Source organism: Phascolarctos cinereus, unplaced genomic scaffold, assembly GCF_003287225.1.
Source record: "Phascolarctos cinereus isolate Bilbo 61053 unplaced genomic scaffold, phaCin_HiC Scaffold_9;HRSCAF=440, whole genome shotgun sequence".
Classification (NCBI taxonomy): Eukaryota; Metazoa; Chordata; class Mammalia; order Diprotodontia; family Phascolarctidae; genus Phascolarctos; species Phascolarctos cinereus.
The window spans coordinates 3,290,764-3,314,254 of NW_027556402.1; the positions used below are offsets into that span (position 1 = coordinate 3,290,764).

The following is a 23,491-nucleotide window of genomic DNA, read 5'->3' on the forward strand; positions in this document are numbered from 1 at the left end:
GAAAGCCTGAGTAGCGAGTATATGGCAAATATTCACAGTCAGAAAAAAAAATCTTATTCTTCTCTTTTGTTCTTTGAGCTTTTAAAATTTAACTAGTAGCTTTTTTCTTTTCATAGCATTTTATTTATTTTTCCAGCTCTAATGCTATTGGTCACATGATAGCAATATGAAGTTCATTTTGATCATCCAGAAAATGGCTTTGTGCAGCTCTGTGACGGAGGTGCCTGGAGCCCAGGGCTCTAGGACATCCTAGAATAGGAGGAATGAGAGGGATTATTTGGAAAAATACTGATGACATTGGAAAATAACAATAATCTAGATCCATGTGGAAGAAATAATAGCAAATAGAGCTGATTTCTTTTCTAGTCTGAAGAATACTAGTACATGGCCATATAAAACTAATTTTTTTAATGGATTGATTGATTTCCTTTTCTAGGAGTGGTAATGAAGAGAAACTGATGGCTTTACTGACGCCTCTAAATGTGAATTGTCATGCGAGTGATGGGCGGAAGGTAAGTTGGTAAAAATAGAATATTTTGTTTATTGAAAAGGAAAATGACCTACAGTTGCATCTTTTTACCACAGCATTCAATGCTATAAATATTATTGGCAGTTAGGACAGATTTTTGGAGCTGCTAAAGTAGACTTTAAGGAAATCTTTCTTTTGAAATGTCAGGTATCAAGAGCTGTTTCTTACCTAGAACCTCAAGGTTTGTCAGTAATGAAATCCATCCTCATGCAGTGCTCTTTTCCACAGGTGCTGATGGAAATTAGAACATAAATGTTTACTCACTGTTGTTGTTTATCCATTGTTAGGTTCTATTCATCTTCCTACTGCTTTGCAGTGGAAGCAGGGCTTGTTTTAAGATGTTAATGCTTTGATTTTTCAAGTTGAGGGGATATTTGAGATTTTTTGAGACTCATATTTCCTCTGCTTTCACATATTCTTATTTTTTTTGACTAAGATTTCATGTTGATGTGTTGAATTTAAAAAAAAAAAAGCAAAACCAAACCACGCCACCTACATGAGTTTATTAAAGGTACTTGTTATTATTTTAAAGTAATACAGATAATACACAGTTGACTGCTGCCTGATCCACCACTTTCGTGTGCTTTTGTGATGTTTTATTTCACCATGGGTGTGGGGAACCACACCTGCAATTTTTGTAAGGATTTACGTGCCCTGGCCTGTCAGGATTTCAGAGATCGCTGACACTCATGTCTCAGGGGTTAAAAGAAAGAATTTGCATTGTTAACTTTTATGTATTTTCAAAGAAACACCTTCTGCCTCTTGAGGAAAATCATCCTGTGCCTTTCCTGACAAATTGCTTAATTTGTGAAAAAATCCCGATAGCACCTTCTCTCTCTCTCTGTCTCTCTCTCTCTCGCTCTCTCTCTCTCTCTCTCTCTCTCTCTCTCTCTCTCTCTCTCTCTCTCTCTCTCTCTCTCTGTCTCTCTCTCTGTCTCTCTGTCTCCCCCCCCCCTTCTTTTTGATGAGTACTTGCCCAGGGTCATACAGCTAGTAAGTGTCGGTTGTCTGAGGTCAGATTTGAGCTCAGGTCCTCCTGACTCCAAGGCCTGAGCTCTATCCACTGAGCCGCTTAGCTGCCCCTCACTTTCTCTTTTAGGCATTAGAATGAATAACATCCACTTATAAAGATAAGCTCTTATTTAAAGAAGGGAATCTTCTGGTTTTCAAAAATGCCTTTGATATTGGCATTCTGTAGATTAGACTTAGTCAGTCTTTCTTGATTACCTTTTAATTAATTCTTCTGAAAGTAGACCTGGGCAGAGTCTGAGCTTCGGGAAGCTTTCTGAGAGTATAGGAGTGACATCCTCAGGCACTGGCCTGCATTCGGGATCTTTACCTAGTGGTGGCTCCAGCCCAGACTAGGACAGAGGTGCTGCTCCCAGCAGAGCCGCTGAGTCAGGGAAGAGGTGGTCTCGGCACCTTCTCTGGGTGGTGAGTTTGAACTGAGGCAGAGCCTTTGGAACTCAAAGGGCGCTTGAGATCATCCCCTGCACCTCCCTAAGGCCCAGAGAAGTTTGACAGGCACCTCATGGGCTGTCAGATGCCAGAAGCAGTCAGATGAACACAGCTCTTCTGGTGCCAGGTCTGGCCCTTTTTCATCTCCATCCATGGAGGGGGGCTCCTTGTTGCTCTCCAGCGGTCCTTGGAGAGTCAGGTTGGCTTCCAGACCCTCTCAGAGCTTCATCAGTGGCAATCACAGCTGTGTTTAGGCCCTTGATCCGTTTCAGGACCTGGGTTTGAATGCTGCCTCCAGCCTAGATTAGGTTTGTGACTCTGGGCAAGTCCCTTCACTGCTCTGAGCCTCAGGATAACGATGCCTTAAGCACTTAGTTAACAGAGCTTTTGGGAGGCTTGAATGAGACTAGATAAAGTGCTTTACAGACCCTCAGGTGCCACGTGCATGGGCATGGTGGTGATTGAACATTTCCTGCATCTCAGCCTTGGAGAGCTTGCTCTGTGCTACTCTTTGGAGCCTGGGAGAAATGCACTGTATTCAGTAAGACATGGGCCTTCCCCACATGGAATGGCAGCCACTGAGCAGACCAGGGCCGCTGTCATATACAGTATAACATGGGAGGTGAAACGTGAGGAGGCTCTTCACAAGGTTTTATTTTCAAAGAAAGTCTTCTCCACCCCTAAAAATGAGATTGAGAAGTAGAAGCCCAGATGCCATAAGAAGTCTAAGTGGCAGGCGCCATCAGGCTCCCATTGGCCGCGAGGCTTCTCAGGATGGCTTGTAGGGCTTCTAGCTCTCCAGCCTATGCTTCCTGCCCCCCATGATGCCCTTACTGTCACACAACACGCACACACACCACCCTGCAGAAGAGAGCCTTTCCCGATCACCCCAGACAGAGATGTCTTCCCTCTTCTTTGCCTGACTACACCATGGATGGCACTGAGTTCATTCTGCTGTGGATCATCATTACTTGGGTAGCCTCCTTCCTCCCTCTAGTAGATTGGAAACTCCTCCTGGGCAGGACTGCATCTCACTTGTAGTTGTGTCCTGCACATCTCAAGCACTCAGATTTGTCAAATGAAGGACTTTCCTCCCTGAGAAATAGGAATCGTTAATACATAAGGAAAAAACCTTCCTTTTAACAAAATTTAAAATTTGAAGCATTTAGGAAGGTGTGTATAATTAAGAATGTTTTATCTTCAGTTATTTACATCGTGGTGAAAAATGGTATGGTTAGTCTGATTTTACAGCATGCCACAAATATTAATACATGGCTAAAGAGAACACAATATGTTTTATAATTCTGATATTAGCATGACGCTCTAGAAATGTACTATGTCCTGCTTATTCTTTCTCTAAAATTAAAATTGATGGGAAAGAAAAGAAATTAAATCCAAACAGTAAGTGAGCTTTATTCGCATTCACATGACATGGAGAATTATTCAGAAACATCCCTCTGTATGCAAAGGTCAAATAGCATTGTACAGCTTTAGTTGAACGACATTGACAGTTCGATGCTACTCTGGTTTCTATGTTACAGTGCAGTCTTCTGAGCTTCCCCTGTTACTCCATCCTGGATGCTAGTAGAGACATGGGCAATATCTGTCATTGTTTGGACAGCGTCCCCTCCATTTCATTGTCGTCTGTGTCATGAAACTGCCACAGAGATATGGACAGGCACTTTGAGTTGCTAAATTGAATGTCATCCTCCTGGGTCTGACTGCACAGCTTTTTCAGACTGTCCATTTAGATTGTATGAAATGAGGAATACAGATTGGGCATTGAAATGAAAAGATGCTTCTCCTAGCTTAGACTTGTGCATTTTCAGGATGTGGCATGGAACCCACTTAATTTTCTGTGTTGCTTTTGTAACAGTTGGGGTGAATGTTTTGCTGAGGCCATGCCCACGTTTCTGGCTCCTTCGCTTGACAACACTGTCACTCTCTAGGCTGCTCTCAGGCTCAGAGCTTGATAAATAACAAAGACCTGCATACGTTTTAATTTCTCGGTGGTGTAGACCCAAAGTGCACCTTCAGCAAGGAAATTGTATGGCATCGTGTGGGTTTTTTTGTTTTTCAAATCCCTTTTTATGTAATAAAGCAACAGGATAAGTTTTAAATAGTCTCTAATTCTGTCTCTTCAACTTGGTGATTATCTAATTAGATAATATGAACTATTCTATTCTTTGTCCCCCATAGACATTTGTTTGTCTCGCCTTTAATGTTCTAAAGATAATGACTAAGAACTATTAATTCTTTTAACTTTATGCCATTTATAATGTTTTTCTCAGTAATCATTCTTCGTGAAAAGCCCTATACATACAAAGCAGAGTCAGAACCCCGTTTATCTTCATGTTCCTCAGTATCTTCTTCTTTTAAGGCACTTTAGTCCAAGTGAAGATACTCTTTTTTTTGTGGGTATTCGGTATAAAAATGGATAGCTCTCTTGAAAAGTATGGATGCTGTGGGCTGAGCATTACCAAATCAAAGGCACAGGTGCCTTCCAGTGTCTTCTCCCTGCGGATTCCATGGTCTTCTAACCTGGGGGAGGCCTCCGTTCTGCTTTCCAGTCTTCCTAACAGTAGCTCTAGAAGCCTGCTCTTCTATTTTCTGAACTCTAAATTCATTTGCTACCTAATTTTAGGGCCTTAAGGTCTTCTGTTTTTCGGTTTTGATTTCCGTAAGGGTGGTAGACACAGCTTTTAAGCAAGTGAAAAGAAATAATTTGAGGACAACTGTTGTAGACCTCATGTATATCCCTCCCTCTCCTCTCTCCTGACCTACTCTCCTGAAGTGGGGGGCCCGATTGTCTCACTTGGTTTCATTATAACCAGTTTCTGGGTTAGCTAATAAACATTTATTTAAGTGCCTGCACTGTTCCACGCATTGTATTAAGTGCGGGGCTTAGGAAGAAAGACATGAGACAGTCCCTGCCCTCATGGAACTCACAATCTAATCAGAGAAGACAGCATAGAAAAAGAAGATGAAAAGCAGGGTGGAGGGAGGCAGGAAGAAGAGGAGGTTACCCAGCATGAAGTCCTGCAGCCATGTGGCAAACAGTCTGAGGAAGTGAAAGTTCCAGAATTTATTTCATCTTATAGATGTCGTTTCTGGAGATCATGAGGTCCAGGAAAGTAGCCAGGTGGGAAATGATCAAATAAATGCCTAGTGTGCCCCCCTCAAGGAGGGTCTGCAAGGAGCCCCCATCCAGAGGGAGCGAAGGAGTGCTGAGGAGGCGTGGGTCTCAGTGGTTTTTGTGTTATGGAATGATGAGTTTCTGGAGATCATGAAGTCCCAGAGAGCACATGGGTGGGAAATAGTGAGGTGAATACCTGGGGTTTGCAGTCATAGAGAGAAGAGGCGTGACAAGGTCTATTTCTGTGTCTTCTCCAATGTTCGTTGTTTGTATTTGTACCCCCACCATTTAGCATAGTGACGGGCACATACATAGCAAGACCTAAATAAATCCTTCCTGCCTTGCCTGCATGGCTGTCACTCTGTATCTCCAGAGCCTTGCATAGGGGAAGCATTCATTAAGTTTTGCTCCTCAGAAATTTTACATTTTTGATCCTTAAGACCTCCTTGAACTGTCCCAGACCCTTATGAATGTCATTGCATTCCAGATGGTCTGAATTTGAAAGGACCTTTTAAAATCAGGAGTTCTTAACTGGAGATTGGTGAGATTATTGTTGTATAATTTTCTGGCAACTGTATTTAACTATTATTGGCTTCCCTTTTTGGTTTTTTTTTTTTTTTTAGGCAGTTGGGGTTAAGTGACTTGCCCAGGGTCACACAGCTTAGTGTATGTAAGTATGTCAGGTATTTGGTCTAAGGCCGGATTTGAACTCAGGTCCTCCTGATTGCAGAGCTGGTGCTCTATCCACTGCGCCACCTAGGTGTTCCTATCGGTTTCCTTTTTAATCCTGTGTATTTTATTTTATGCATTAAAAAGCATGATTCTAGGAGGAGGTCTGGGGACCACAGGCTTGCCACAGGGTCCATGACACAGAAAAGGGCAAGAATTCCTGTTTCAAATCATCTGGTCCAATCCAGCTATTTTAGAGATGAGGAATCTGAGGCCCAGAAAGGTAAATGATGTATCTAATGTCAGACAGAAGTTAGTGGCAGAGCTGGGCCTTGGGCCTGAGTGGGCTGGCTCAGATTCCAAAGCCCCTTCTCTTGCATCCCCCCAACCACCCATCAGAGAAGTTCTGCCTTAGCATAAATGAAGCAGTAGGAAACTGAAAACTGTGGACTCAAGCCGTGAGTCTCTGGCTGTTGAACCCTGTTACACGTTTAAGTGCCAACCATTCTGGCTGCTCATGTCCTGTGATGGGGCTTTGTTGGTATCCATATCTATTGACAAGTGGCTTATGTTTATTTTTGTCAGTTGATAGCTACGTCTTTTCTGTCTGTCTTCTGAGTCCAAGGCGCTCTGGGTAGCATGAGTCAGGACTTCCTTTCAAGGAGTTTAGACCCAATAGGGAGAGTAAAGGCATACGCAGTAAATGGAATTCAGGGTTAGCCATGATCCCCTTTGCAACAGCCTTGTTCTTTATCCAGAAATGTCCCTTTCTCTCTGTTCTTCCCCCTCCAAAGTCTCATTTGTAAGTGAGTTAAGGCTTCTAGTTTCTTTTCCTTCCTTCCTTCCTTCCTTCCTTCCTCCTCTCCTCTCCTTCCTCCTCCTTCTCCTCCTTCTCCTCCTCCCTTCTCCTCCTTCCTCCTTCCTTCCGCCCGCATTTGGGGTTAAGTGACTTGCCCAGGCTCACACAGCTAGTAAGTGTTAAGTGTTTGGTCTGAGGTTGGATTTGAACTCAGGTCCTCCTGACTTCATCCACTGTGCCACCTAGCTTACCCCAGGCCTCTTGTTTCTTTTTTTTGGGGGGGGCATTAAATCAGGGAATTTTATCTTTATTTGTGTCAAAAACCTCTTTGGAGTGATGGTAATACTAATGTGTCCCTGGTTCAGCATATTTTTAAATGCAAATAAAATACATAAAATCACAAAAGAAACCAATTAAATTGAAAAAGGTTATCAATGTATATGTTTATATGTGGTTGTGTATACGCATATATATATGTATATGTGTATGTATGTGTGCATGTATGTGCATAAAATCACTAAGTTAGAAAATCTTGGTTTTATTCCCAGTTCTACCATTCAATAGATTTATGGCATTATCTAAGTCAGTTATCCTGCTGAAATCCCTGCCAGGAAAAGATTTATCATTGGTTATCACAGTGAGGCCTAGTTTTCTTTCTTTTTCTTTTTTTTTTCAGTATTTTAAAAAAATTTTGTTAATTTATTTTGATTTATCAATAATCACTTCCATATGCTTTTGAGTTTAAATTTTTTCTCCCCCTTCCTCCCCTCCACCTTCCCCAAGACGTCACACAATCTGATATAGGCTATACATTTACATTCCTATTAAACATATTTTCACATTAGTGGTGTTGTAAGTAAAAATCAAAACCAACAGAAGGAACCATCAGAAAGGAAACAAAACTCAACAGAAGAGATAAAAAAATACCAATTCAACTTCCATAGTTCTTTCTTTGGATGTGGATGGCATTTTCCATCACAAGGCCTTTGGAGATGTCTTAGATCCTTGCATTGCTGGGAAGGGTTAAGTTTATCAATATTAGTCATCACACAACGTGGCTGTTATTGTGTACAGTGTTCTCTTGGTTCTGCTCACTTCACTCAGCATCAGACCATATAGGTCTTTCCAGGTTTTTCTGAAGTCGACCTGTTCATCATTTCTTATAGCACAATAGTATTCCATTACATTCATATACCACAACTTGCTCAGCCATTCCCCAGTTGATGGGCCTCCTCTCAATTTCCAATTCTTTGCCACCACAAAAAGAGCTATGAATATTTTTGTACATGTGGGTCCTTTTGCCATTTGTATGATCTCTCTGGGATACAGCCCTAGAAGTGCTATTGCTGGGTCAAAGGGTATGCACATTTTATAGCCCTTTAGGCATAGTTCCAGATTGTTCTCCAAAATGGTTGAATCATTTCACAACTCCACCAGCAATGTATTAGTGTTCCAGTTTTCCCACATCTTCTCCAACATTGATCATTTTCCCGTTTTGTCATGTTGGCCAATCTGATAGGTGGAATGTGGTACCTCAGAGTTGTTTTGATTTGCATTTTTCTAATCAATAGTGATTTAGAACATATTTTCATATGACTATAGATGGCTTTAATTTCTTCATCTGAGAACTGTCTGTTCATATCCATTGACCATTTATCAATTGGGGAATGGCTTGTAGTCTTATAAATTTGTCTTAATTTTCTATATATTTTAGAAATGCAGGCCTCTTGTTTCTTATGAGGATTTATTCAGCTGCTGTGGTTAAAGAGGCTGGCAAAGAGCTTGTCTCTGGGGCTTCGACTTTAACATTTGCAATCCATCAGACTCCTAGCTGCCAAGTGTCAGTCCAGCTTTTTAAAACAAACAGACAAACAAAAAACCCACTCCTGGTTCTTAAGGGTTGGGAAATGGTGGTTATTGTCTGTGTGGAGCTAATAAAGAGTATGGGACCGAGTTCTTTGTGTGACTTTCTCACCTGAGCAACACAGTTTCATCCGTGGCCACAGCCATTTGTTACCAGGTATTGAAGATGCCTTTTGGTCATGGAGAGCTGTTCTTATTCTGACTCAGTCCAGCTGCTTCTGTACATCACTTCTCTTTACCCTTTTCTTTCACTCTTTTATTTGACAAATTAAATTTTTATTGAGTTCTGATTAGGTGCTGTTGATTGGCAGCCCTGGTTCTGTGCTGGGCTCTGTGGAGCATCATGACAGGCCCGATTCCTTGCCTTCAGGAGGTTTAAAATCCCAGAAGCTACTTCCCAGAGGGGCCTGTGCTGTGTGTTTCTTGTCCATGTTTGTCTAGGAGTCCTCCTTCCAGGACCCACCCTACACTCTCGATGTCCCTGCTTAGGATTTGCTTGTTAGTTCAGGGCGGCTGACCTAGCATTCTCGTTCTCTCTGCCACACTCCTCTGTCTCTTCTCCTCCTCTCTCTCTCTCTCCTGTCCCTCTGCCTCTGTGTCTCTCCGTCTGTCCATCTGTCCTGCTCTCTCCATCCTTCCCCAGGTGTCCACATTATTAGTGACCATTATTATGCCCCCTGTTCGGTCATGAAGCTACAATGCATTTATATGATTCCTTCGTGTGTAACAGTGTTAAAATGAAGGTGTTTACATTGACATTTACAACATCTAACCAGATTTTAAAATGTTTCTGCTTGGGCAATTATTATTTGTATGCGGTACTGTAAGAAAACCTTAACACCCACCCAAACTGGGAGAAGAGAGAGAGAAATTTGAGGATTTATATTGAGATATTTGAAAAAGCTGTTTTAAATGTGCATCTCCAATAGCCTTGGGAATAGCTGTGCTCCCCAGACTCACTGCCCTGCCTCCAGCCCACTCCCCGCAGCCATCATCTGGAGAAGAAGTTCCTGTGCACATGCTTCCTGGTAACTATCTCCTCAGGAGCCACAGCTCCTGCAGACCCAGGAAGGAAAGTTCTCATCACCGACAGCCTTGGAATCAGGAAATGGTTCAGTATCAGAAACTGATTTGGTTTTTTGCATAAAGAAAGATGATGCATTACCATCTGCTTTGCCAACTGCACCCTGAGGGCCACAGGACCTTTCCCTCCACTGTGCCACTAGAACTTCTTCTGTGTGTTGTCTTTCTTGAGAAGAGGGGCTGTCTCAGCTTTTCTCTTTGTGTTAAGTGCTTAGTAAGTGTTTCAACATATCTCTTCTTTCTTTGGTCTCTTTGGGGTATCAAAGGGTATGTAAAGTTGACTGACTTCTCAGCTGTGATTACTTTCCAGAGCAGTTGAACTAATTCAAAGCTACAGCAGTGCTCTAACACAGGGCTTCTTAAACTTTTCTGCTCATGACCCCTTTAGCAACTGCTCTAACCTCCCTGTCTTCCCCCAGGCCCTCCCACAACTGCTTTCTCTTTTTTGTCATCTTTGCCAATCTGATGGAAGTGAGATTAGGGTTTTAATTTGCATTTCTCTGAACAGGATTTAGGGGATTTTTGTTTGTATTTTGCTGTGGTTGTTGATAGCTAGAATTTCCTCCTTCAAGAACTGTCTATTAATATCCTTAGACCATTTATCTACTGAGGAATATTTCTTATTTATGTATATTTGTGTCATGTTCTCATAAATTTCAGACTTTTATTGGAGAAGCTTTCTGCAAAGAATTTTTCCCACTTAGCTGTTTGCCTTCTAATTTTAACTGTCTTCCTTTGTTTATGCAAATCTTTCTTAATTTATGTAAACAGAGTTGTTCATTTTATCTTCTGTGATCCTCTGTTCCTTGTCTGATGAGCTCTTTCCCTATTCATAGTTGCAAAAGCTATATTCATCCTTGCTCCCCTAATTTGTTAATGATAGGACCTTTGAGATCTGAGCTTTGGGTCTAGTTAGACCTCATCTTGGTATACAGTGTGAAGTGCTGGTCTGTGCCTAATTTCTGCCAGACGTCTTTCCAGTTTTCCTAGCAGTTTTTGTCAAATTGGAAATGCTTAATATAGGCGCTGGAGTCTTTGCATTTATTGAGCACTGTGCTACTATGTTGGTTTGCTTCTGTGTCTGGTGCGCCTAATCCATTTGTATACATAGCATTTAAAGTAGTGCTTGAAACAATGCTGAAGCAGTTTTCAACAACTAACACTGTAATTGAAAATGAAGGAAAATGATTAAGTGGGATCTAAACTTGAGACTTAGCAAACCTGCTTACGTCTTCTACATTTTTTTTACTTTTACCTTAGCTGCTGCTGGTTTATATGTTAATGTCCTATATTTGGACAAACTGTCTTGGTCTGAAATATAAAGACAGGCTTTTAAAAAAGGGAAAGAGCCTTTAAAAACCTCAATTATGAAGTACAGAAGGGAACAAAGAATATCTTCCCTGCATTCTTCTCCCTCGCCTCTGCTCGGATTATTTATAGATAGAGAGCTGGAGAGGTCCCCCTTCCAGGCCTGTAGACCGACCATCTCATTTACACACAGGGGAAACTAAGAGCCAGAGTGGGGATGCAACTTGATTGTGGTCACACAGGCCCAAAGTAGCTGAGTGGGGATTTGAACTCGAGTCATGTGGATTCCAATTTCAACAGTCCTCCTGTTCTACCACATAGAAATTTTGAAGTGAATAATTGGGATAAAGCCAAAGACACGTCCTTCGTGTGCATGTGTGAGTTACATTTAATGAAGAGGGAACGCTGGGTTAGACACAGAAACAATGGCTGTGATTGTTTCTTAGAGTCCCCATCCTGCCCCGAGTCCCCCCTCCCCTCCCGCAATCGCTAGTAATTTGTTTTTTTGTAGATGTAGGTACAAGAAAAAGCTGTTTGTACAAAGAGATGCCCAGGGTGCTGCTGGGCCACTACAAAACAGAAGTCTCTCTGTCTTTTCCATGAGACGCTACTAAGTGGAGTGTCCCATGGGCCAGGAAATGCCTTTGCTAACCCTGATTTCACTTGCTATGCTCGTCACATTTGCAGATGACCCCAAATGGAGAGAGATTACTAACATACTGGATGAGTCTGTATCACAAGGGACCTTAGGCTAAAGCACTGGGCTGCATCTTCTAAGATAAAATATTTTTTAGGGATAACTTGGGTACGACAAAGTAACTTCATAACAATAGGATGGGGGAGGCCTGGGTGTACAGCAAGTGCTCTGAAAATGATGTGGGGTTTTTAGGGGCCTGCAAACTCAGGTTGAGTCTATGTGAAGTGGCAGGCCCCAAAGCTAATGCTGTCTTGTGCTGCATTAGGAAGGGTGTCTGTACTCTGCCCCTAACCAAGATCCCATCTGGACTAGTGTTCAGTTCAGGGCACCACGATTTAAGAAAGCCATTGATCAACTGAGCATGGCCAGAATGAGGAAGGCCATAAGAGCATCAGGTGAAGAAATTGGAACAGATTTCTCCTGTAAAATGAAGACTGAAGGCAACCGTGATTGTTGTATTCAAGTGTGGAGAAGAGGCTTGCCTTGTTCTGTTTACTGCCAGAAGGTGTAAACAGGAGCAGTGGGCAGAAGGCGCAGGGAGACATCGAAGCCTGAGAGGGCCTGGAGGGCCCCGACTTGGACTGCCCCAAGCAGAGTCTGGCTGATCCAATGAGAAAACATTTGCAGAGCTGTTGGTGTGATGCCTGCCACAGAGTGGACCTTTAATAAAGACTTGTCATAGGTGTTACAGTGAGGATTTCTTGAATGTCCATCTTGGGCCAGATGGCCACTGAAGGCCCTTCAGACTTTAAAGAGAGTGCATCCTGCTTGTGGTGACAGGCTTCTTTGTTGCCGTTAGCCATCTTTCTTTTTTTCCTGCAAAATGTTTGGTTAAATTACACAACCATTCTGACTGGGTCCATTACACATTTATGTCTCACAACCTCAACTGGTCCCTCATTGCTGCCAGGCAGTCCTGTTACACTTCCCTTATCAAGTCACTATCCCACTGTTCACCTTGGCTCTTCCAAACCTTCTCACTCTTCCTCAAATCTCCCCTTACTCTCTTAGCTGAGAATCTTGCCTCGTTTTTACAGGAAGAATTGAGGCCATACACCACGAACTCTGTCTTCTCCCATCTTCTTCATCTGCCATCACTAAGATGCCTTCTTCCATACTCTCCTTCACCCCGTCTTCACCTCGGTGAGGTGGCCTTACTCCTTAACAAAGTTAAACCCCTCTGCCTGTTCAAGGGATCCCACTCAGTCCTGTTTCCTCCAGCCAATCACTACCTGTTTCACCCCCACTCTCTTCCTTGCAGTCTCTCCCTGTGTGCTGACTTCTTCCCTGATCCTTGTAAACATGCCCATGTCTCCCCCATCCTGTAAAAGCCCTCCCTTGACCCTTCCATCCCTGCTAACACTCATCTCATTTTTCTTCTGCCTTTTGTAGTTAAACTCCTTCAAAAGACCATCTACTATCAGTGCTTCTATTTCCTTTTTAAAATTTTAATTTTTTAATTTTTTAAACATTCATTTATTTTGATTTATCAACAGTCACGTCCAGAAGCTTTTGAGTTTTAAATTTTTCTCCCCCTCCCTCCCCAAGATGGTGTACAACCTGATGTAGCTCTACATGTACATTCCTATTAAACGTGTTTTCACGTTAGTGATGTTGTAAGGAGGAGTTTGAACCAATAGGAATTCCGAACCACCAGAAAGAGGAAACAAAACTCAACAGAAGAAAAAAACATACCAGATAGTCTGCTTCGATCTGCATTCAAACTCCACAGTTCTTTCTTCAGATGTGGAGATCATTTTCCATCATGAGGCCTTTGGAGATGTCTTAGATCCTTGCATTGCTGGGAAGGGTTACGTTTATCAATATTAGTTATCGCACAACGTGGCCGTTATTGTGTATAACTTTCTCTTGGTTCTGCTCACTTCACTCAGCATCAGTCCATACAAGTCTTTCCAGGTTTTTCTGAAGTCAGCCTGTTCATCATTTCTTATAGCACAATAGTATTCCATTACATTCATATACCACAACTTGCTCAGCCATTCCCCAATGGATGGGCGTCCTCTCAATTTCCAATTCTTTGCCACCACAAAAAGAGCTGCTGTAAATATTTTTGTACATGTGGGTCCTTTCCCCATTTGTATGATCTCTCTGGGATGTAGCGCCAGAAGTGCTATTGCTGGGTCAAAGGGTTATGCACATTTTTATAGCTCTTTGGGCATAGTTCCAAACTGTTCTCTAGAATGGTTGGATCATTTCACAACTCCACCAACAATGCATTAGTGTTCCAATTTTCCCACATCTTCTCCAGCATTGATCCTGTTTTGTCACGTTGGCCAATCTGATAGGTATGATGTGGTGCCTCAGAGTTGTCTTGATTTGCATTTCTCTAATCAATAACGATTTAGAGCATTTTTTCATATGAGTATAGATGGCTTTAGTTTCTTCCCCTGAGCACTTCTTGTTCATATCCTTTGACCATTTATCAGTTGGGGAATGGCTTTCCATTTCCTTCTCAACCCCTTACAAGCTGGTTTCTGACCTCATTCCATCCAGACCTCTCTCTGCAAAGTTACCAGTGCTCTCTTAGTCGCCATATCCAGTGGCCTTTTCTCAGGCTTTGTTCTACCTGACTGCTCTGCAGTCTCTGACACTGGTGATCCCCCTCTTGACATTCTCTTCTCCCTGGGTTTTCAGGACACTGCTCTCTCCTGGTTCTCCTACCTATCTGATCACTCCTCCTTTGTCTCCAGATCATAGCCCTAGCCATTAGTGTCCCTCAGAGTTCTGTACTAGGTCTCTACTCATTTACTGGTGATCTTATCAGCTCCCATGGATTTAATTACCATCTCTCTGCTAATAATTCTCGGATCTGCTGGTCGGCCTCAACCTCTCTGCTGACCTCCAGTCTCACATCTCCACCTGCCTTCCAGACATCTCAAACGGTCCAAAACAGAACTTACTCTCTTTTCTGCTAAGCTCCCCGCCTCCCAGTCTTCCCTGTCACCTTTGAGGACAGTGCCATCCTTCTCTTCCATCCTATCCTCTTGAAGCACATGGTTACCACCATCGGTGTTTCCAGAACGATTGTAGGCACTTCCTGATTTGTCTGTCAGCACCTTCACGTCGCTGTCCCGATCAAAGGCTCCAGACCCCTCTTGTGGTCCGTGCCAGACTCAGGCCACCCGGTGTTTTAGGCGTGGCATTGGAGTGAAAGGAGACCCTCACAGGCCATTGCCCCATTCCCTTCCTCTGGTTTCTCTTCCTCTTAACTGTTTCATTTACTTTTATAGCCAAAGAGCCTTGCCTGGATATTTGTCCTCCAGGGTTAGCCTTTGTTTGGCACATTCCACGACGTTGGATTCTCCATTGATGGCAAGTTTGTTTGTGGGTTGTTTGTTTTTTTTAAAACACTCCTGTGTATTGATGATAATCTCAGTATGGGTAATCATATTCAGCCATCAGAACATTAAAAAGACACTTCAAGAAACGTGCAGTACGTGAGAAGTCAGTCAGTAAACATTTATGGAGCATCTATCATGTGCCCCAATGGGGAGCCAAAGAAAGGCAAGTTCCTGCTCTCCAGGGATTCACCCTTTAAAGGACAGAGGGCATGCCAATGCAACTATGTGGGAGCGAGTTCTGTGTCAGGGTTGGCGCCAGAATTACACGCATTGGGAAAGACTTCCTGCAGAAGGTGGGGTTTTTGTTTTGTATTCAATAAACATTTATTGAATGCCTACTGTATGCAAAGCTCTGTCCCTGGAGCTGAGGGATGTAATAAGTTTAAATGAGAAGGGTCCCTGTCTTCTGTGATTTTTTTTCTTTAATAAGTAGATTTGACACACGGTAACTTGATCATTCCCTATGTCTGCTCTAACACACACACACACACACACACACACACACACTCTCTCTCTCTCTCTCTCTCTCTCTCTCTCTCCATCAGAAAATTTTCTTAGGAGATTTTGTGATTGAGTAGAACAAGTATATCTGGTCCACCTTTAACAGAAATAGAAATTCTCACCCAAACTCATGCAATAACTGGCAAGCATTTTACTCATTCCTTGTGGTTCTGACAGTGGTTGCTTCAGACCTTTTCTTCTCAGATCTCCGGTTTGCCCCTGCCCTTACAGGGTGGGATTTTAACTGGCCCTTGGAGTAAGGCAGGAGGCAGAGCTGGGGGGTGGGGAGAGTGTTCTAGGAAAGCCGGAGAAGTGTCTGGAGCCAAGAGAGAGACCATCTTGTAGGTGCAGCGTTTTGTCTGAGGCATTGCAGGGAGGCCCTTGTCACTGGCTCAGGAGCACCTGGCAGGGAGAGGACGCCAGGTTAGAAGGCTTTCACTGCCAAACAGGACCTTCTGTGGGATCCTGGAGGTGATGGGGAACCATTAGAGTTTATTGAGTAGGGAGTAGCATGGTCTGACCTGCGCCTTACAGAGATCACTTTGATAGCTGAGTGGAAGGTGGATTGGATTGGGGGAGACTTGAGGCAGGCAGGCACGCCCCCCCCCGCCCCGTGTGGCATTGCAGCAGTGCAGGGGTGAGGTGAAGAGGGCCTGGGGGCGAAGGCTCTGCATGTCAGAGGAGAGAAGGGGGCATATTGCAAAAGCAAAGTGGACAGGCCTTGGCGATAACTTGGATATGGGGGTGGTGAGAGATGGTGAGGAATCCGGGATTACTCCTAGATTGCAGGCCTGATGGACTGGGAGAATGGGCATGCCCTCAATAGAAAGAGGGAAGATTGGGCAGGGGCAGGGGGTGGTCATTCAGCTACCTACACTTAGTCTAAAAATGCAGATTGCTCAGCTTGTGACAGTTAGTTAATTGAATTTATATCCCTATATGTCCTCCTATACACACTCACATGTATGTTTGGTTTTTCTTTTAAAAACAAACAAAAACCAATAGATGGACAGTACTCTGGGCCCAGAACTGAATCTGAGGAGACAAGGTGAGCGTATTGGGTAACTGTGCTGCCTTCTCAGTGCTCTCAAACTGCCCTGCCACATTCCCCTTTCTCACCTGGCGATGTCACCTCAGGCCTGGATTATTACAATAGCAGCTGCCAGGGTCTGCCTGCCTCAAGTTCCTCCCCGCTCCAGTCCACCCTCCATTCAGCTGGGTCTGCCTTAGCTTTAGTATTTCACCTCTGGTCCCCTGGCCTTTTGGAGTTGATGACACTGTTTTATATTGCCAAGTTGTTTACTTCAATAAACATTTATGAAGACATTCCTCTTTGCAAGGTCCTTTGCTGCTTTGTGTAAAAAGAAGAAACGTGACCCAGTCCCTGTCCTTGAGGCATGTTTACAAGGTCATTATGGGGAATTAGTCATTTATATGAATCTGTGTGACATAAGATTAGAAAGTGAATGTGTTTAGCAAAAGACCACACATTGCTCTGAGAGAATTTGAGAAGGAAGCAAGTCACTTTCAGCCGGGGAAATTGGGGCGTTCAGGGGCGCTAAGCTTGGAAGGAAGAGATGTCTTCTACTGGGTGAGGGTGAAGATTAAGGCTATTCTAGGAGGGGAGCATGACGTCACAAATGCACACTCGGAAGAAACTTCACAGTATCATCAAGGAGCATTTAGGAGTCTGGGAAGGAGAGGCGTGAGCAAGTGACACAAGGCTGAGCAGGGAGCCGCCTAGTAGAGGCCCTCACTTGGCAGGATAAGGAGTCTGCATTTCAGCGGATAGGCGGTTGGCTAAACCTTTGTGTGATGAGTCCTCTTTGCCTCAATGGGAGGGAAGGAAGGAAGGATTGGAGAAGAAAATACCAGGAACAACGGGAAAGGCAGGAGTTAATAGGGACCTGCAAGTGAGGGAGAAAAGGAGGGAGATGCCTTTGTCTTTCTCAAAGAACTTCCCTGATTGTATCAGCTGGCTATTTTGGTGGTGGAATTTCAGCCCTGGCCACTGCTTGGCAGCAGCTAGAAGCCTTTGGCCCAGTTTGGTTGCTGACCAGGAGACTCATTCACCAAGGACCTGGACTGACAGATGACTGGAGAAAGTTTGGATAAAATACTTAAAGGAAATTTTTTTTAAGCATCTCATTTGTCATATGTTAAATATATCCTAGGTCCCCAAGTAGCTCCTTTTTTTTACATTCTCGTAATAGCTCAGAGTTTAGATATCCCTAAGAGACTGTCTAAAACTTCATTAAGGCATCCATTTGTAAGTAGGGGCTCTTGCCAAGTTATATTTATTTCCATGAACTCTGAGGCCAGTATTGATTCTCTTTTTTTTATTCATCTAGACTCAGCTATAAGGAACTTAAATTGACAGACAAGACTACTATATTAATTAACAAATTGGGACATCCCTTTGTGCTTTAAAACAAACAAACAAACAAACAAATTTTGGGCCAGCCCTAAAAGGAATTTAGTAAGTTATTTTCTCTACATGAGTTTTGGGAACTTGTGTTAGTGATTAAAATATTACTGTAGCTACAAAAGGAAAATGTTAGTGCTTTTTAAAAGCTTAACTGTAGATTGCCACAGGAATAGACTAGATCAGATGTAGGAAGACTAGAAAATGATGGTGAAATTCATAATTCATGGGACTCTTGAAAATTTTATTGGCAAAATTGAATGAATGGAGATGTTTTATTGTCAATCCAGATATCTAAGGTGTGCATATGTATATGTATTCATTTTCTGCCTAGCGACAACAATTTCCTCGGTGAAAACATATTTATTGATCATGACTTTTTGGTATTCAAAGCCTTGTGTAACCTGCCCTCCCCCTTCCAGTCTTCTTGCACCTTATTTCTCCCTACGCAGTCTTGCAGGGACCTCCAGCTTCCCTGTAGCTGCTGTCACACTATGCTCCCTCCATCTTCCACCCCCTTCGTTCTCCCTGGCTGTCGTTCCTGTCTGCAATTGTCTCCCTTCTCACAACCTAGCTTCCTTTTAATGAAGTCCCAGCTGAGGAGCCTTCCTGCCTGCTCTCAGCTCTGGCACCTTCCCTCCACTCATCCTCTCTAGCTTTTCCTCATTCATACACAGCTGTTTGCCTTTTCTGCTTCCCTGTTAGACTGTGAGCTTCTTGAGAGCAAGCGGAACTGTCCCCAGCACTCAGCACGTGCTTCCTGACTGACTCTTTGCGGGGCAGCGTAGTGAAGGGGATCAAACAGCCAATCAACAGTATGTATCACGTGTTACACGCTGCAGACACAAAAACAAATACAAAAACAAAACAAATACTCCTGGTGCCGAGGGAGTTTGCATTCTGTCAAGGAAAGCCGCGTGTCCTTCATAAGCACTGTCACATTCAGTGAAAGGCAGTTTGAGGCAGAAAGGCAGGAGGGATGAATTTGGAAGGTGGTGACTGAACTGAGCTCTGCAGAAAAACGGGAATTCTAAGAGAAGGCATGGAGGGATTGCCGAGGCAGAGAGGAGAGATGCATTGATGGGCCGGGTTCGACTGCAAGTCTTGTGGAAGAGTGCTAGAAGAGTGGCCTGCGGGTGTGTTGGGAAGGGTTTGTGGCAGAGGTGATGGGGAGCCAGGGGAATGTATTGGTTTGGGGATACCGTGGTCAGAACTGGGCTTTTCCCTTCAGCAGCGGAGTAAAGGATAGCTTGGAAGAGAGAAGAGGTGAGGCAGAGAGACCGGGTGGGAGGCGAATGGCAGTAGAGGAGAGAAGCCACAAGAAAGGGGTGAAGGGAGCTTCTGGACTTGGTGTTGTGCTGCAGGCAGCAGAGACAGGGCTCGGCAGCTGATTGCATATGGTGGATGAAGGAGAGTGAGGATGACCCTGAGGTTATGGATCTTGGTGCCCAGAAGAGCGTGTGGAGGGGAACGCCGACGACCGACTTTGACGTGGCGGTAGGACACGTGGTTTGGACTGGTAACGAGAGGCAGTTGGTGCCGAGTTGTGTGTGTCTCTTGGCGAGCTCGGCAGCTCCCCAGGTTTAATCCTCATCTCAGTGCAGCTCTCTCCCACGTCTGTCCTGCCAACTGTAGTTTCTCACTGGCGGTAGCTACGTGGTTCAGTGGATAGTGTGTGGGGCCTGGAGTCAGGAGGACCTGAACTCAAATCTGGCCTGTGGACAAGTCACTTAACTCTGTTTGCTTTTAATCCATTGGAGACGGGTTTTTCTGAAGTTTTATAGATTGGAAACCATTACTAGCTTTCCATATTTTTTTTACTGCTTCATTTTAAGCTGAAGCCGGTTGATTTCACCTGAAGAAATTAAGTGTCAAATGGGAAGAAATACACAGCTTCAGGCATCATTATGAGGTGAATCAGCTTCCCTTAGAAGGAGGGTGGCATGGCAGACACTTGCCAGCTGTGTGACCCTAGGCAAGTCACTTCCCCGTTTGCCTCAGTTTCCTCATCTGTAAAATGAGCTGGAGAAGGAAATGCCAACCACTCCAGTGTCTTTGCCGAGAAAACCCCAGATGGGGGCACAGAGAGTCAGATACAGCTGAACAACTAAGCCCATATTTGACGACAAAATTTGCTTTTCTCATGCCAGTTAGATCAGTTGAATTATTGTTGTAACCTATTCGCTCTTTGACTATATGTTGACTGCTTCTCTTGTGATAGGATGATAAATAAAGAACTGGACAGACGTGTAGACATTGTCTAGTCCAGCAGGCCCAGTGACTTGTCTGAGGTTATGCAGTAAAAAGCACAGCCCAGATTCAGCCAAAGGTCCAAATTCAGGGTATTTTCTGTTGAAAAGCTAAAATCCTATCCATTATTTGCTTTGATACATACTGTTACAAATTAGATTTTCTATTGGCTAATAATTTCCAGTGGAAACATAATTTAGGTACTATTGCTGGCTTGATTTAGAGAATGTACAGTTATTTGGATTCAAGGTCCATAACAGAAAGCTTTGAGAGTGTTTTCTTGGAGTGTACAGTTATAATTTAGTGAGGCACCAGGGCAGGGAAACTCAGAAACCCAATAGATGGACTAAATTGCAACATAAATAGAATTTCTGTTGACATTTCTATTTATAGAATATTTTGGCTTTCTCAAAAATTATAGATGTACATAACATCTTAGCTTATAAGCGCACTTTTGCTGTGTCAGGCATACTGTAGGGAATGAATGAATGAAGCATTTGTCAAATGCTTCCTCTGTGTCAAGCCCTGTGTTCCATCAGTCTGAGCTCCTGGGGAGCCCACATTCTAATAGGGGAGAGACAACAGTGAGGGAAGGTTTCAGCTGTGTGTCAGATGGGAAGGTCCCCTGGTCCTTGGGGCACAATGGCAAAGCGAATGGTGATGCCTCATATTCTGCGTCATTCCCACTTACAATGTTACTGGTTCTGGATGTTGAACCGTGTGACAGGGCCAAGGACTTCCTTTTCTGGGTCTTTGAAAGCTGTGACTAAAGCAGCTGTGGCTCTGCAGGAACAGTAGCCAGGAGGCTCCACCTGCCCTGGAGCTCCTTCCCAGGATGAGGCCTGAGGGCTGGGCTGGAAGCCTGGCTCTTCCTGAGGTTCTCGGGTTTAGGGTCCTGGCCTGTCTCCATCAGGGTCTGAGGGGAGATGGTAACCCAGGTGGTGGTTTGACTTGCCTGGCATGTGCAGCCTCCTGACCACCCCCACCCCCCAGGGTAGCTGGCTGATCAGCCAGTCTGAGTTGTGTGCCCTGTTGGGGGGTAGAGGGGAGAAGTTGCCTCTCCAGAGGATGGTAGTCATCTGCGGAATGCTTCCCTTCCTAGGGCTCTGCTGCTGAGCTGCCGGTCGGTGGCAGTTGGTTAGCAGTTATGGCTGATGGTGATGGAGAAGGTGGGCCTCTTTTCCACAGTGATTTATGGCTATGGGGGCTGAGCTGGAAGCAGGTCTGTAGACTTTCATTTGGCTCCTTAATACTTCAGGGAAACCAGTGTAATCCATGAGCAGTCTATACCTTCTCCCTCACTCTTTATATATTTACTGGCCCATCTCATGTGTTCTTACAGTTTACCCAGGTTGGTAATCTTCGTGGTGGTATCCTTGACAATTCTTTCTCACTCACTCTACATGGCTAATCAGTTCCCAGATTTTGCCTGTCTTTACCCCTTGTCTCTCATATTTGCCCTTGGGGAAAAAGCTTTGAACTATGACGTTCTCATCAGTTATCATTGAAACAAGTTCTTTTTTTGTGAATATTCGTTAATTATGAAAATATTAGGAACATTTCTTGTGAGTATAACTAAAACTAAAAGAAACTATTCTTTTAAAGTAAAACTAATCATGAAGATAGTACTGTGAAGAGTTCTAAACAAACCCATCTCCCTTGAGGGACACTTAAGAGAAGCTCCAAAAGAATTTTTAAAATGAAAGGACACTGAGCTCCTCTTTTCTATAAAGGATTGTGACACATGGAGATAAGCTCTGAAGCAAGGTTAAGACCTTTTCTCATCAGATGACAAGGCAAAGAAACTGGGCCCGTGCCAGTGTGCTCCGGATCCAGGGATATCCCAGATCAGTCCAAAGCCAGGTCTAGTAGACTACTCAGGGCTTGAACTCAGAAACCATAGACCTTCAAGCAGGTGCCTGTACAAAGAAATGGGAGCGCACCAGCAGCAGCAGGGCTCTGGGGAGACCCCAGGAAACCAGAATGAAACCAGTGATCTGGCCGCTCCTTGGCCTCAGCTTTAAAGTCAGCATCTTCTAGTAGGTGACTGCATAAGGAATTTGGTATAGCTAACAGCCATTTTGGAGACCAAGGGAAGCTGTAGACATGGCCGTGTGACGGCTTGGCACCAGCACTGCATTCACCTCCTAACTCCATGCAGCAGCTGTAGTCACATAACCAGGTTTGTAGAAGAATCTGGCCCCAGGCAGCATTTTCCTACCAGAAGACTACAAAGTAGCAAGTTGTAGACTATGGGGGGTGGGGGTGCACGTGCTAGACGTAGGCCTGGTTTAACGGTGCCCCACTGCGGACTATAACAGTGGGTAGTACTTGGGCCTGGCTACCCTGACAACAGTATCAGAGGAAAGCCTGACCCTGGCATAAAGTCTTAATTCAGGAATTAAAATTGTAGACACGAGGGAATGAGGAGAGTCACTTAACTATATTGAAATACTGTGCGTTAAGGGAATCTCAAGCCAAAATCCCAGATGAAAAAAAGAACCTCAAAAAATAATGACTTGGCCACAAGGACTGTAAGGATGAACCAAAGAATGAGTAGCTGAAAGAAGAGATGGGGATAGGAATCGGACCTGTTAAATGGGTCTGGCATGAAGAAGCAGCTTCACCCAGTTCAGGTTTCATAAGGTAATCTATGGTTTTAGAGTTCCCTAGAGCACTGAGTGGTTCTGTGACTTGCCCAGAGCCACACAGCAAGTGTGTGTCAGAGGTGATACTTGATTCTGTCTTCCTGGCTCTGGGGACAGCTCACCAGCCACTGGAATGGAATCAGTTGGAATTAGAACACTTGGAATGAGAACAAATTTATTCGAGCAAAAAGTACACAACCTTTCCTAAGTAGTTGACATTATTGAAAAATGCATTTGAGTAAATAGAACTTAATGATTCAAGGACACACCAAGAAATATTAGACCAAAGTCAAAAGGTTGAAAATTAAAGGAGGGACAAACAAGTGAGAAATCTACTCTCAAAAATAACCGACCTGGGAAATAGGAGAAGGCTAGCTCATGTAAGAATCATTGGAGCCCCACCCCCACCCCCCAAAAAACTGTGACTAACATAAAAATGTGGGTGGCGTGTCTCCAAAAGTCATAAAAAAGCAAACGGCCCAGAGCTAGTAGAGCTTAGAGGTTAAAGTGAAAGTAGAAAGAATTCACTGTGTGTTACCAGAAATTAAACACACTGAGAAATGTCCTAGTGCAAACTCAGATTTTCTTGTCGAGACATAATATTCTAAGGGATGCAGGAAGGAAGAGAAACATCATGGACCAAGGAATAACACTAAAGAAAACGTAAGACTTAGCAGCAGCTGTGCTGAAGGAAAGGAAATATTGTAATAGGTATTGCAGAAGGCCATTGAAAAAAAGCTTACACCAAAGGAAACTTCTCTGG

General features: G+C 43.8%; 1 protein-coding gene across 5 annotated transcripts in view; it reads left to right on the forward strand.

Moving 5' to 3' along the window:
• TNKS (tankyrase) overlaps positions 1-23,491 on the forward strand; it is a 216,500-nt gene that overhangs the window by 113,912 nt on the left and 79,097 nt on the right. For all 5 annotated transcript variants that reach the window (XM_020976782.2, XM_078148240.1, XM_078148241.1 and 2 more), the window contains exon 5: positions 437-512. In XM_020976782.2, the coding sequence (XP_020832441.1) occupies positions 437-512 (76 nt within the window). The remainder of the gene's footprint in view (positions 1-436; positions 513-23,491) is intronic.